Raw genomic sequence first — 14,801 nt, forward strand, 5'->3', positions numbered from 1 at the left:
CTTCGCCTACTTACGACTGGCTCCTCCAGCACCGTCGCTTGCTACTGCTCTGATGCTTTCATCCCCTCTCACGCTTACGTTCCTGCCCCAGGCTAAGCTTCCGTTCCCGCTGTACTTATACACCCATGAGCCTCCACCCGCCCCCCGCCAAGATACAAACACGTGATCCTGCCCCCCAGCAAGCCCCAGCCGGCTCCCAGCCATCATCTCTCCCAGGTCCCTTGACCACTCTTCATGTCGAGGCCGCAAGACTCGATACCCTGGACCCTGTCTCCCACCGCATGCCTACGTACACACTCCCCGCCTCGTCTACTCCGATCCCCTCCGCCATGGTGCTTCCTTCGCCTCCTGCTACTTCCCTTCTCCACACTTCGGTCCCGTCCACCCTGTGCTTGGTTACGTAGACCTCGTATCCCCCCTGACCTCCCTGGCCCCCGCTATTGTTCCACACGCTCACGCTGACATACCGGCTGTCGTCCCGTCCATGCGCTACCCCGCCTATCAGACTGGCCGCCCCTCCGACCAGCTCCTGCGTCCAGCTCGGCATCCCGACGTCAGGATCGGCGCACGCCTCGAGCCCCTCTACTGCATACGCTCGCCCTCTCGCATAGTCCACGACTGCGCCTGGGCTACAGATGTACCCGGGCGGACATGGCTTGCAGCTCGTCTGCATCGCTTCCTGGTTGTACGTCCCGGGCTCGCACGGAGCGGGTAGATAGTCTCCGCCTGCACAGTAGGTCCCTGGAGGACAAGGCGAGGGTGCCTCGGACCCTGCTATGCAGTAGTGCCCCGCTGGACACGGTATGACTCTCCGCCGCCCTGAGGGCGACTCCGCGTCGACGAGCGTCGACGAGTCATTCGCCCCTGCCTCGCAGAATATCCCCGCTATGCACTCCCCCGTGCTCTGTGTAATACCTACTGAGGCGCAGTACCGACCCGCCGGACACAGGCGGCACTCAGACTCTGCCTCGAGTCCGAGCGAGCTGCTGTATGTGCCGATGGGACACGGAGTAGGCGACGAGCAGTTCGACTCGCAGTAGTGTCCTGCTGGACATACCGTCGGTTGGATGGTCCCTGGCTGTACGCATGCTTTCCCGCTCGGGCACCCCTGGCAAGCGGCCAGCCCTGGTGAAGGCCCGTACGTCCCGGGGCTGCAAGGATGTGCAACGCTGGTTCCAGAAGGGCAGTAGGACCCCGACGGACATAGGACAGTGCCGTCTGGTCCGGAGGCTGAGAGCGTACCGGGACAGAAGTATCCAGGCTTACACACCTTGCAGGCGCTCTGGCCTACTTGATCTTGGTAGTAACCTGCACTGCATGGTTTGGGATAAAACCGACCTGCGGGACATTCATTGCCAATTGGACACATTGTGGTGTTGGGATACTGGACGTCAGTGTTTTCAAGGCAGAAGAATCCAGCTTCACAAGCTTTTGGTGTTGTTAGGTTGAATTCGTCACAGTAGTAGCCTGGTGGGCAGTTGTAGCAATCGTCAATTTTCGTCAGTTTCGTCTTGTTTGAAAACGTTCCTATCGGACAGGGTTTGGGAGCTACAGTTGCTGCTGGACAATAAAAACCAATTGGACAAGGTCCAAATCCTTGAGTGGAACCATCAGGAGCACGGAACGAGCCTCCAGGAAGTGAACAGTAATAACCAGCATCGCAAGGTCCTGATATTCGCGTATTGGGAACACAATAATATCCAGCTTGACAAGCTTGTTCTGCTTGTGTCCCAGCAGGACAATACATTCCAGTTGAGCAAATTCCTCCACAAGAAATAGGAAATTCTTGATAGTGAAAATACGTGCAATTCAGATCTGCGCAAAAATACATTCTGTTATCACAACTAAGCGCGAACTGATCCGCAGAACCAAGCGAACAAAAATATCCTTCTGAACAAAGACCAGAAGGACCATCGAGACCAGTATCGTTGCAGTACATCCCAGCAGGACAGCTCGTGCACTGCGACACATTTGCAAGCCCCTCCTGCCCTCCGTACGTGCCCCGCGGACACCGTCCGGCCTCAAGGTTCTCCATGCCTTCCGGACAGTAGTGCCCCAAGGGACATACGAGGCTGCCAATGTCTCCTACTCCCCTGCAGTCTGCTGACGACGAGAAAGCTGACACCTGGACTCCCTGTCCTTGGTTGCTCGTGTTGAGTACGACAGCTACCTCCAGCCCGCTGCTCCCCTCGGCTATGATCCCTCCCAATCCGCCCATGCGCTCCCCTGCTACGACCCTCGTCCACCCCCGCTCTCCGTAAGCGTTCAGCTTCATAACGAAAGCGCTGTAGCTCCCTGCCTGTATGCTCCCTTGCTCTGCTGGCATGTCCGTGTACCCCAGGAGGTATATGCCCCCGTACGCGTCTGTGCTCACCGACTCCCCTTCCTCGTTCCACTCCGACCCCACCACGGCCCTCCATCGCTCCTTGCCTTCTGCAGAAACCACGGCAAGAAAAGCGTCCCTCTGCTCAAGCGCTCCTGTCCACTCCGCTCCTACAAGCCTGACCCGCGATGCTGATATGAAGTCACTGCCTGTACCGCTGCTCCCTTCTCCGGTCCCGACCGATCCTGTATACCCTACCACTATTGTCCTCCCCAGCCTGTCTGTTGTCACTCCTCTGGCGACCTGCTCTCCTGCCCACTGCAGTACCTCCGTCCAATCAATGGACCCCGTCTTGTTGACATGGTAGACATAGACATCCCGCTCCTGTGCAGCTCCCGCAGACCCGTTGTACACTTCGCCTACTACGACTGCTCCTCCAGCACCGTCGCTTGCTACTGCTCTGATGCTTTCATCCCCTCTCACGCTTACGTTCCTGCCCCAGGCTAAGCTTCCGTTCCCGCTGTACTTATACACCCATGAGCCTCCACCCGCCCCCCGCCAAGATACAAACACGTGATCCTGCCCCCCAGCAAGCCCCAGCCGGCTCCCAGCCATCATCTCTCCCAGGTCCCTTGACCACTCTTCATGTCCGCAACTGTCTAGCTTCCATACCCTGGACCCTGTCTCCCACCGCATGCCTACGTACACACTCCCCGCCTCGTCTACTCCGATCCCCTCCGCCATGGTGCTTCCTTCGCCTCCTGCTACTTCCCTTCTCCACACTTCGGTCCCGTCCACCCTGTGCTTGGTTACGTAGACCTCGTATCTCCCCTGACCTCCCTGGCCCCCGCTATTGTTCCACACGCTCACGCTGACATACAGGCTGTCGTCCCGTCCATGCGCTACCCCGCCTATCAGACTGGCCGCCCCTCCGACCAGCTCCTGCGTCCAGCTCGGCATCCCGACGTCAGGATCGGCGCACGCCTCGAGCCCCTCTACTGCATACGCTCGCCCTCTCGCATAGTCCACGACTGCGCCTGGGCTACAGATGTACCCGGGCGGACATGGCTTGCAGCTCGTCTGCATCGCTTCCTGGTTGTACGTCCCGGGCTCGCACGGAGCGGGTAGAGAGTCTCCGCCTGCACAGTAGGTCCCTGGAGGACAAGGCGAGGGTGCCTCGGACCCTGCTATGCAGTAGTGCCCCGCTGGACACGGTATGACTCTCCGCCGCCCTGAGGGCGACTCCGCGTCGACGAGCGTCGACGAGTCATTCGCCCCTGCCTCGCAGAATATTCCTGCCAAGCACTTGAAGCCCGTATTATGTTGAAGTCCATTGGATGGGCAAAATTGCCCAGATGGGCACAGCTTGCATTCTGACAAAGAAGCGGCTTTCAAGTTACCATTGTACGTACTTAAGGGACATGCATTTGGAATGATCGTTCCAAGAGGACAATAATGGCCAACTGGGCAATCAGAGGGATTGCTAGTACCAAAAGATGTGCAATGATATCCTTCAGGACAGATAGAACATGAGCTACTACCGAGACTGGATGAAAATGTTCCTGGTAAACAGTCGATTCCAATGTAGGATCCTGTAGGGCAAAACGAACCGGTCGGGCATATGTTTCCAAACGTTCCTTCAGGTGAACTAGAATTCGATCCCCCTAGGCAAAAGAAACCTGCGCTACAAGGTCCATCTGGTATGGTATTGTTCTCCTCGCTGCAATACATACCTGGTGAGCATGGAATGCAAGCAAATATGTCACTTGCACCAATTGTAGGGTTGAAAGTCCTTGGAGGGCAAGGTAGTGGGAATTCTGTCCCATTTGGACAGAACGAGCCGGGGTGGCATAATCCGTTAGGAGGAGTTGGTGATTTCGAACCAGGAGGGCAGAAATACCCATCGAGACATTTGCCTGAAGGCTTAGTCAATCCATAGCCATTGCAATACATTCCTCCAGTACATGGCTGACATTGAGACTGTCTATCCAAGCCACTAACATTGCTATAAGTCCCAAGAGGACACATGGATGGCAAAGGGCTACTCGAGGGGCAAAAGCTGCCTTTTGGGCACAACAATGGGAAGACGGTTGCTCCAGGGCAAAAATAGCCTGGAAGACACGCAGAACAATGAGATGAATTGGCGGCTCCGGTTTCTGAGCGATAAGTTCCAGCAGGACATGGTATCTGAGTACTTTTTTGTGATCCAGGCGGGCAAAAATACCCAGGAGAACACATTTGCTGTGACCAGTCACTCGTACCAAAACCACACCAATAAGATGGCGGACAGGTATCACAATCTTTCAAGCTCGCGGCACCTGTGATTTTCACATATGTCCCAGCAGGACATGGTATCATTCTGTCTGTACCCTCAGGACAGTAATATCCAACTTGACAACTGAAATTTGACCATTCTGGTACAACACTTGTTCCAGAGGGGCAATACATTCCACCAGGACACGTTTTGGCTTCCAGTTCAATGCCGCTAGTATTCCCAACATCACAGAAGTGACCAGCTGGACATAGGCTGCAGATGGATTGCCCTTCAAATGAATACTTGCCCACTCCACAAGGGACAGGTGCAGTCATGCCTTTGTCAGGGCAATAGTACCCGGATAGACAAGATGTACATTCAGGATATGAACTAAAGAGATTCATAGAAACGGCTATTCCTGAATTCCAAAAATATGAAAGAGTACTTTCAGAGTTCAAACTCGAAACACTTGAACCTGCTCTTTCCGTTCTTGACAAAGCTGAGAAAGTTCCCTCCAAGCATGGAAAAGGAGACTTGCTTCCCTCCGGACAAAAGTAGCCCTCCGGACATGGCAGACATTGATCTGAAGTTGTAAATCCTTTTGATCCACCATAGGTTCCAGCAGGACATGGAAACAGGAGAAAATCTCCAGTCTTCTCGGGGCAGAAGTAACCAGCTGGACACTCACCGGTAACATTAGACTGCCCTCCAGCACAGAAATACCCTGGTGGACATGGCCAGCATTCAGCCTCAGAAGCAAGAGATGCCTGCGGCGAAAATGTGCCTGGCAGGCACGGGTACTGTGTCGGAAACATAGTTCCCTCCGGACAGAAATGCCCTCTAGCACAAGGTAAGATGGGCTGTGTTGGATCACCAGTACCAGCCAGACATGCGTATCTTGCTGGGCAGATGAGACAATCTGCTTCCTGAATCAATGCAGTGGAATTCTCATTGTAATAACCTGCAGGACAAGGAACCTGGGTAGGATAGACCGTACCCCTAGGACAAAAGTGGCCGAGAGAGCATTCGACGTTTGGAAGAGACAGCCCTGGTTGTGAACATGCAAATCCTGCTGTACAAGGTATGCATTGAGCTTGAGCTGCATTTCCCTCTTTTGGAGAAAAAGTACCCATTGGACAAGAATATGGCCATGAGCTGCCCTGCGGACAGTAATGACCAGGCGTACATACAACGCACTCTTGAATCGAATTCCCTGAGCCTCTACTCAAGTAATATCCTCCTGGGCAGGGTGATGGAGAAGAAGATCCAGCTGGACAAAAGGATCCAGCAGGGCAAGGCATGATATTGCTGCTTGAAGATCCTGATGGGCAAAAATTCCCTTCAGGGCATATTTCGCACACATCTGATGTCTGAGCCCCTGTTTGATCGCTGTAGGTTCCTGAAGGACAAGGATACTCAGTACCAAATTTGGTGCCAGAGGGACAATAAAATCCAGGAGGACATAAGCTTGAGATATAATTTTCGCTTTGCTCCAAGCAATAAAAGCCTGCTGGACAGGTGTTGCACTCGAGGGAACTGGTAGCACCCAATACATTGTTGAATGTCCCTGCAGGGCAAGGAATAAAGCTTGAGCCATCACAATATCCACCCAACGGACAGATGTCTTTGGCAGGTGCAGGTTCTGTTGCTGGAAATCTACAGAGAAATCCAGCATCACAAGACCGACAAAGACTTTCTTTCTCTGGGCTCCATTGCCCTGTCGGACAAGGAGATGGTGCATATTCAGCATAAGGACATTCATATGCCGCTGGACACGATAAGCATGCGGTCATGCCATCATCACTATACCAACCATCTTGACATGGAATTGGTGCACTGGAGGAATTTCGACACATATTCCCAGCCGGACACGAGATGCACTCTGAAAGGCCTCCTGTGGAATATCTTCCTGGCAGGCATGGAGAAGGTAACTCTACTCCAGTGGGACATTCGTATCCTGCAGGGCAAAGAGAACATGTGCTGTGACCCTGTAGCGAGAACGTTCCTGGTTGACATGGGTCAATCGTGCTGGAATTCTTCTGCGGACAGGCGAAACCCAAAGGGCAAGCGGCGCAAAATGTAGACCCTGCAAGTGACCAGCTTCCTTCTGTACACATGGCTGGTTCTGAGGCAGAATCTTTGCACATGGAACCAGCGGGACATTCTGCACAACTTGTGCTGTTCTCAGCGCTCCATGTTCCCTCAGAACAGAACAACGGGAAACTCATACCCACCCAGGGGCATTCACTTCCAGGAGGGCACACTGTACAGAACGCTGAACCTTCAATGGAAAAGCTGCCTGCTTGGCATTTGAGGGGATATTCTTCTTTCACCTTACAATGAGATCCTGCTGGACAAACCAGACATGCGGTCTGATTTCCCACAGAGTAGAATCCATCTGCACAGGGGCTTCCAACACTATTGCCCTCAGGACACTGCATCCCAGCCGGGCACGAAGAGCAGACAGTTTGATATCCTAGCGAGTAACTTCCAGCTGGACATCGCTGCCAACACTGATCAATGCTAGAGCTATTCGACCCAGACACCTCAGTGTGGTTCAGATCAGACTGCAGATCGACACTTCTCAAAGCGCTTTCACAAGGTGCGCAATTGGTAGAGCAGCAATAATATCCAGCAGGGCATGGGCTGCATGCTGTATAGGACTGTAACGAGAACGTCCCTGGTGCACATATCTGCGGCAGAAATGAAGGATTTGGACAAAAGTAGCCAGCGGGACAATCCATGCACGTCAAATTTACATGATTCACATATTGTCCTGGTTTACATTTGGAAGGACTTTTGGATCCAAGCGTACACAATTCATCACCCTCACAAAGTTGTGGATGATTAGCTTTCATTGGACAAAAGGAGCCTTCCGGACAAGTTGTGCAAAAAGTGGAGTTACCTGTAGAAAAGGATCCGATAGGACAAGGAAAAACTGACGCTGGGTGGGGGCAAAACATTCCAGGAGGACATAATGTACAGAATGACGCATTAGATTCTGAAAAGGAGCCGAGCCCACATTGAAGACACACTGAAGCTCCTGTCCCTGCAAAAGTACCAGGTTCACATGAAATTGGAAGTGAGCTTGAACCATTGCAAAATTTTCCGAAAGGACATTCGCTGCAATGGTTCCAAGATGGTGAGACCGAATATTGACCTGGCGGACAATCAAAGCAAGATGATGAATTAGCGTTCGAATATTTTCCAAATGCACAAGCTGTAGGTTGGATGCTACCCTCTCCGCATCGAAAACCTTGGGGGCAAAGAAAACAGCGGTCAGATTGAGAGAAATTCGAATAACTGCCCTGAGGACAAAGTAAACAACCGGACTGAGAGCTTTTTGAATATGTTCCAGGAGGGCAGTCGAAGGCTAGTCCCCCTACGCATTTTTTGCCAGATGGACATCCCATACATGAGGTTGCTATGTTTGCGGAGTACATGCCATCTGGACACTTGCTGCATGAGCTAAAACTTGATGCTGAGAATGTTCCCGCAGCACATGCTACAGGAATGCTAGAACCATTTGAACAAGAAAATCCTTGAGGACAAGCGGAGCACGTTGAAGCATTGTTTGGTGCGTACTTGCCAGGATTACACGCTGTACACGTTGAAGAATGATAAGATGAATACGTTCCCCTTGGGCAATCTTTAGGGATCTGTGAATTCTCGAAATCACAATAGTGCCCCGGTGGACATTCGAGACAACTCGATGAGCGTAGTTCGGAGGAGAAGGTACCAAGTGGACATGATTTGCAAACGGTACAGTTGGAATCGCAGAAGGTACCTTTTTGACATGGTAGAGGATGTTGATCCGTGCTGCAGTAGAAACCAGGAGGGCATACTGTACAGGCAGATGCATTCCCGATCGAATACGATCCTGTTTTGCAAACGGTACAATTTTCAGCTCCAAACTCAGAGAAAGTTCCCGCTGGACATGGAATAGGTTCAAAAGTTGCAGACGGACAGTCTATTGGGCAATAAAAACCTGCCGGACAAACGGTACAAGACGAAGACATGGATTTCGAATATTTTCCTGGACTGCATTTTGTACAGATTGTCTGGTTTGGGTGAGAAAAATAGCCAGCGGAACATGCTTGCGGAATTTGAGAATCTCTGCAAAAATATCCAGATGGGCAAGGAAAGCAGACACTTGAGGTAGTCGGAGACCATTGGCCGGCTGGACAGTGACCACAGACTGTTGCCAACCCTAAGCTGTATGTTCCAGCGGTGCAACTCATGGGTGCTGCGTTCGCGGTTGGACAGAAACTCCCTTGTGGACAAGGAGAACAAAAGCCAGCTTTCGAAGTCGAAAAATAACCAAGAGGACAATCCAAGCAAATTCGAACACCGCCAGATGCAAACTTTCCAGATGGACAGGCAACAGGCGATTGATCAAAATCACATTGAAAGCCAGGCGGACATCTGAGACAAAATGCAGCGGACTCAGCTTGACAAGAAACGCTAGATCCATTGAAAGGCGAATATCCCTCTGGACACTGAGTGCAAACCGATTGTCCTGGACCAGAAAATTGCCCAAAAGGACATGGAGTAGGAAATGTATTACCCGGGGGTTCATTTGGACAGTACATACCAACAGGACAAGTTTTGCATGTTGTCTTACCTGCTTCCGAATATTTTCCATTCTCGCAAGGAATCGGACTTTCCCAATTTGTTACACAAGCATAACCCCTTGGACAGATAGAGCAATCCATTTGATTGTCAAAAGAATAAAATCCAGGTTCACATTGTGTGTCAAGCGAACGAGAGCTTAAGCACCTATAACCTGCTGGACAAGGTATACAGAAAGAGGCACCTGGGTTAGGCGCAATTTTCCCGATGGGACAAACAACACAAGTGTCAAGGGAAAAAGTACCGCTCAGGTTGTTGAAGGTACCAGGTGGGCAAAGGATGGGATCATGTGATGAATCATTACAATAATGCCCCATCGGACAAGTTGAACAAATTGTTGATGATTCAGCAGAAAATGTGCCATTCGGACACGGTAAAGGCGGCATGGATGCATTGGTACAAAAAAAACCTGCTGGACAACGTTTGCACACCTCTTGAGCACCATTTGAATAGAATCCAGGCAAACACGGGATCATGACATCTGGCTGATCAGGAAATGGGCAAGAATATCCAGATGGACAGGGCAAGCAAGCCATTGACTTCGAATGAGAAATGTAACCCGCTCTGCATTGTATCTTTGTCACTGAGGACGGGCATTCAAACCCAGCAGGGCAAGGATTACAAGGAGGACGGCCATTGTCTGAGTAATGCCCATCAAAACATTCCTGACAAGAAGTATTCGGATCTTCCCCAGTTTGACAACGCCTGCAACTAGACCGGTCGCAGTCAACTATCAAACCATTCAAACATGAGGAGCACACACTCATCGATGATGATGCAAATGTGCCATCGGGGCATTGTTGTGGTATTGAACCGTTGGTGCAACTGTGTCCTGAAAGACAAGGAATACACTGAGTCTTATTAGCAAACATCCCATCCGCACAATCCAAGCACGATGTCGCACCACTCAACGACCATTGATTTTCAGGACAAGGTATACAATTGATGTTACCAGCAGATGAAAATGTGCCAGGGATACAAACTGAAGGTAATGCATCGACGGATCCACAACGAAATCCAGCTGGACATTCATAACAAGCAGTCTGATTCCCAGCAGAATAAGTTCCGGTTGGACATTCAAACTCTACACCGTCTACACAGTAATTGCCCACAGTACAAGTCGCACAAAAAGTTGCACCAATTCCAGCAAAAGATCCTGCAGGACACGGGATACATGAGACAAGGGAGCCATCTTGCGTGGAGGCGTAGGTTCCTCTTGGGCACGGAGTTATCTGCTTGAGGCCATTTGAACAGATGTGGCCAGGCGGACACGAAAGGCACATGACCTTGCTATCAGTCAGGATATCAACAGTAGAAAAATATAGTCCAGGTATGCAATCTAAAGTTTTGCAAGCAAAGGGGAATACCGTGAAAGGAATGCTCCTTGTCTCTCCCAAATTTGGTTGAAAGTGGAATTTCAATGCAAAAGTTGCATTGTAGAACAACTTCAGATGGTTGAGTTTGATGATTAGATTCGAGAATAAAAATGTACCATTGATTGATACACTGCTGAAACAACCTGTGCCCATCGTACAGTCAAGGAGCGCTCCTGTATCACTGAAATCCACAAGTTCCACCGACATGCGAGAAGAAGTGTCATGTAAAAGCACGCTACCCTGCGCGTCAAAGCTCTGTACTCGAGAGCTCAAAAGTCCACCAACAATGTGATTATTCGGTTGCAACATGATCGTCAGTTTTGCAGGTGACAGAGTGAAGTTTGAGCTTTCCGCCCAAATAACGTCGTTCTCAAGATGCAAAGAAAATTTCAACGAGAAGTTGAGCCCCGCATTCGAATAAATAACAAGGCCTGAAAAGATGATTGTAGAGTTTGAGACTTGAAATTCCTGCTTTCCTCTAAGAGAATCTGCTGGAAGACCATTCTTGAAGAGATCTATATCAATGAAAAATTCTGAAAAATTGCAGTGGTCGTGTTCTGTCAAACTGAGAGTAAAATTTCCCAATTTTGATCCTGATATTCCCTGATATGGTTGAGTGAGGACTTGAAGTCCACACGACGAGCCCAGATGTACCATTTGAAACAGTATAATGCACATTATAAGCCTTCTTGCTGTTTCAGCGCCAATTGAACCGTATCCCTTTGTGTAGTGCAAACGGTGATAGTAACTGTCTTCTGCGTTCCGTTTCAACACAACTCTCCTCACTGGGGTTGGTTCCCTCCATCTGATGTCTAGACACCGTCTGTGTGAGGCACCGTCTCTCTCTCCCGACTCCCCAACGCCGGCACCTCCGTTGTGCGAGTTAGTGTGCATGGTGGTGGATAAGGTCGGACCTGAAGGTCAGTTTAGTGATACCTCATCCATCGGGTCCACCTCAGAGCAATGGCTCGGGTACCATTCTGAGGCTGGCCCACAGTTCTCTGCACAGTTCTGATCAAGATGCAGCTATGGGTATGGGTGGGGATGTGGTTTAAAATCTGATATCTGACACCTTATGACCCTCAGGTCGTGTAGTTCGAGGGGGGTAGGGTGAATTTTCACTGTTTCTTGGATGCGTGGGGTGGGTAGTACTCAAGATGGGGTATAAGGGGGACATTTCCGAGACTTTATTCATATCAAGGGGGTAGGGTGTTGAAGGGAGTAGGGTACTGTCTCAAGGAAGATCTTCACACTGGGGTAGAGGTAGAAAGGTTGTAGTAGGTGGTAGGGTGGTGGGTACAAAGGATCACTTGGCATGGCGCGGTTTATGGTGATAGCCATGCTTATCGCGGCAGCTTCAGGCGAGCAACTCAGACAGGCACACTCTTCCTCGTCCCTCGGATTCTCAGTCAATCCTTGCAGCATGGGTATGCTAAAGTCTGGTGTCTCGAGGGCTCGGAGTTCCTGTATCGTCGGGGCTCGGGCAGGAAGGATGAATCTTGCCGGAAACGAAAGATCTGTATTGAACAGGATGAGAGATACTGTGATAGCTCATTTTCTTGCATCATCTTTGATCCTTGGAACACCTTTGGCCGAGTCCTATGCTGCTGTAGAACAACCTAAAGTACCCGAGCGTCAATACGACTTCCAACAAAAGTATCAGGGACGGTTTCTAATTGCGCAGGACGACTTGGGGATCGGAGATTGGAAGGATCTCCTGAAAGACGAAGCATCTTCACCACCACCGGCTAAACAAGCCCCATCTGCTGTAGCACCTGCAGCGCCTGCTCAGGAATGACAGCGCGTACATTCTAGTCTAGTTAATGATTTCCCTTTGCAGGCTCCGACTAAGAAGGAGGAGCCCGTCCAGCCGCCAAAGACAGCGCCTTTGAGTACGACTGACTCGAACAAGAAGTCGACATCTAGTGATAACTTGAAAGCTCCTGACATGAAGAAATTCTCCATGCCCGACAATTTTAAGGCTCCAGATATGCCGAAATTTTCCATGCCAGAAAACTTCAAAGCTCCCGATATGTCCAAGTTCTCTATGCCCGACAACTTCAAGACTCCTGATATCAAGAGTTTTGGTATCCCAAAGTCTTTCGATATGAAGATGCCTGAGTTGAAGGCTCCTGCCCCTGCCCCTGCCCCTGCACCGCAAGACAAGTCGGAGAGTTCAAAGGTGCTGCGAAATGAATTTTCTTTCAATGTTTTCGTTCATACCCTGCAAGGTGAAGGCGAAGACGGTTGAAGATATCGAGGGCAAAGCTTCAAGCAAGAGCTCTCCAGCTGCGAGGGTGGAGGAGGGCGTGCCAAAGCGGAGTTCAGCTCCTGCTACCACTCCAGCCCCTTTGCCAAAGAAGTCAGAAACGAATGCACCGAATGAGCCCAAGGTACGAAAAGGGTAACCTGTGTCAGGATTTTCATGATTAGTGTTGATAGAAAGAAGCCTCAGCTGCGAAACCCTCTGTTTCTTTTGACAGCTTCAAGGTCAGTCTTCCGAGATTGTGTCTTTTTCTCGTTTCTTCAATCACTAAGTTGCTCCTTGTGATCTTCAGGCCCCTGAGATTCCCAAAGTATCAGAATTAGTGTTATGACATCAAGTTCTGTTGACGGACTTTTAGGTTTCCACCGATGATGTTTTGAAATCGTTGCAGAATGTCAGAATCCCACAACCTGGAGAAGAGGTAGTTCTTCCAACGGGTGGAAAGTTTAAGGTCGACTTCTCGCACTCCTTTTTGTTCTTTGCGTATGTAATGATACTCTCTAGATTCCAACGAAGTTAGAGCCGAATCAAGACTTCCTTGCACCATCTCCAGTTGGTAGAAAATGATTTTTGTTGTTTTTCGAATATGATTGGTTTCCTCGAAAGATTCAGGGGCTCGTAAATACAATTTCCAAAATCTTGCGTAATTCTTTCCAGGCATTGGATGATTTGTTTTGTGACATGCTCTCAGCGAGAAATCACAACTTGAGATCGAGAGGGAGAAAGCTAACAAGCTGAAGGTCTTTCGCTGCTCCGTTGTCTTGTAGAATATTTATCAATATATATCTACAGGCTGAAGCGGAAGCTAAGGCAAAGGTCTGCGAAAAGACCTCCCTCTTGCCAGACATAGTTTGACCATTCAATGCTTTTTTAATGCAGGCTGAGAAGGAGGCCAAGGAGAAGGTGATAATATTTGGCATCTGCAGCCAACCTTGTTGTTGGTTTGCTGATTCAGCACCAGGTCGAGGCCGAAAAGAAAGCTGCAGCTGAAGCAGCAAAAGCTAAGGAGAGAGAATTGAAGGTCACTCGACAGCTCTGAACTTGAGTCCCTCACTATTCTCAGGCTCAAGCTGACAAAGCAGCGTCAGAGAAGCGAGCAGCGAAGAAGAAGCAGGATGTGTGTTGCCTTGTCGCTGCTTGTTAGCATTTAACAATATTGATAGGATGAGAAAGCGAAGGCCGAAAAGTCGAAGGCTGCAGAAAAATCGTCCAAAGAGGTTGCGCAATAATCTTCGCAACTGCCTTTCTTGACTCCTTGACTTCTTGTTGCAGGTGAAGTCAGCAGCTTCTCCTAAGGCAGCTGAGACCAACAAAGAGGAGAAGGTGAGCAACCCACGTGGATGGATAGCTTTGAAACTCTTGCAATTTGCCGCAGGCTGCTGTGGTCGTGCAGGATGCAGCTCCAGTGAAGGCCAAGGCCAAGGCACAGGCTGTGAGTTATTGCTCGTGTGCGCGACTAGAAAGTTGAATGAGCTTGTAGACCGCAAAGAATGCCCAGAAGCCTGCAAGCGAGGAGCCAAAGAAAATTTTGAGTGAGAGTGAGAAGCAGGTAGCCTACACAGGTGTTGAGATTCAGTTGGTCTGAGGGCTTGGCAGTCTCTGCTTGCTCAGAGGGAAACGGCAGCGCGTAATGCCAAGAAGGAGTTACAGAAGGCACAGGTGAAAGCAAGAACTGTGATGCAATACATTGATTTATCCTCTCCAGGCCAATCTAAAGGAACTCCAGAAAGCTGAAAAAGATGCAGAGAAAGTCGTCAAGGAGGCTCAGGTCTTTTTTTCTGCACCTCCTCGTCTCATTTCGTCCTATTCTCGCTGATGTTGCTGAATAGGCCGCGGCTGAAGCTGCCAAGAAAGCTGCTTGTGAGGGCCAATTTATTTGCATCAAGGCTATCACGGGTTTCTAAGTTTTCCATGTGGATTCAACGAATTTTACCTCACATATTGGCTTCT

The 14,801-nt window shown here is 50.1% G+C and overlaps 5 protein-coding genes across 5 annotated transcripts in view; 2 read left to right on the forward strand and 3 right to left on the reverse strand.

Annotated features, from left to right (window-relative positions):
* The window catches only part of GUITHDRAFT_107323 (hypothetical protein), a gene marked incomplete at both ends in the record, with an annotated part of 12,941 nt that extends 9,532 nt beyond the window's left edge, over nucleotides 1–3,409 (reverse strand). The window contains one exon of the mRNA XM_005833897.1: nucleotides 279–3,409. Within this exon, the coding sequence (XP_005833954.1) occupies nucleotides 279–3,409 (3,131 nt within the window). The remainder of the gene's footprint in view (nucleotides 1–278) is intronic.
* A 498-nt stretch (nucleotides 3,410–3,907) lies between these two features.
* On the reverse strand, nucleotides 3,908–4,276 carry GUITHDRAFT_70228 (hypothetical protein; the record flags this gene model as incomplete). Its single annotated transcript, XM_005833898.1, has 1 exon — nucleotides 3,908–4,276. A coding segment is annotated over one exon (369 nt), but the record flags the coding sequence as incomplete, so codon positions are not given.
* A 2,033-nt stretch (nucleotides 4,277–6,309) lies between these two features.
* Nucleotides 6,310–6,660, forward strand: GUITHDRAFT_107324 (hypothetical protein; the record flags this gene model as incomplete). Its single annotated transcript, XM_005833899.1, has 1 exon — nucleotides 6,310–6,660. One exon carries the CDS (start codon nucleotides 6,310–6,312, stop codon nucleotides 6,658–6,660), a length of 351 nt encoding a protein of 116 aa, XP_005833956.1.
* On the reverse strand, nucleotides 6,653–10,387 carry GUITHDRAFT_59751 (hypothetical protein; the record flags this gene model as incomplete). The annotated part of the gene is made up of 3 exons (XM_005833900.1): nucleotides 6,653–6,872; nucleotides 7,911–8,226; nucleotides 10,051–10,387. Coding segments are annotated over 3 exons (873 nt in total), but the record flags the coding sequence as incomplete, so codon positions are not given.
* Nucleotides 10,388–11,894: 1,507 nt separating this feature from the next.
* GUITHDRAFT_162859 (hypothetical protein) lies at nucleotides 11,895–14,789 on the forward strand. Its single transcript, XM_005833901.1, has 16 exons — nucleotides 11,895–12,377; nucleotides 12,426–12,767; nucleotides 12,817–12,978; nucleotides 13,028–13,075; nucleotides 13,210–13,272; nucleotides 13,644–13,667; nucleotides 13,731–13,754; nucleotides 13,813–13,872; nucleotides 13,915–13,968; nucleotides 14,015–14,068; nucleotides 14,124–14,174; nucleotides 14,227–14,283; nucleotides 14,332–14,400; nucleotides 14,448–14,510; nucleotides 14,557–14,619; nucleotides 14,681–14,789. Exons 1-16 carry the CDS (start codon nucleotides 11,901–11,903, stop codon nucleotides 14,753–14,755), a joined length of 1,686 nt encoding a protein of 561 aa, XP_005833958.1. The 5' UTR covers nucleotides 11,895–11,900; the 3' UTR covers nucleotides 14,756–14,789.
* The last annotated feature ends 12 nt before the right edge of the window (nucleotides 14,790–14,801 follow it).

The sequence above is a fragment of the Guillardia theta genome, assembly GCF_000315625.1.
Source record: "Guillardia theta CCMP2712 unplaced genomic scaffold GUITHscaffold_28, whole genome shotgun sequence".
NCBI lineage: Eukaryota > Cryptophyceae > Pyrenomonadales > Geminigeraceae > Guillardia > Guillardia theta.

Coding starts and splice junctions, on each gene's coding strand:
- GUITHDRAFT_162859 (XM_005833901.1), top strand. CDS start 11,901: ATGGCGCGGTTTATGGTGATAGCCATGCTTATCGCGGCAGCTTCAGGC. Junction 12,768..12,816: donor ACAAGTCGGAGAGTTCAAAG/GTGCTGCGAAAT, acceptor ATACCCTGCAAG/GTGAAGGCGAAGACGGTTGA. Junction 14,069..14,123: donor CAGAAAAATCGTCCAAAGAG/GTTGCGCAATAA, acceptor TTCTTGTTGCAG/GTGAAGTCAGCAGCTTCTCC.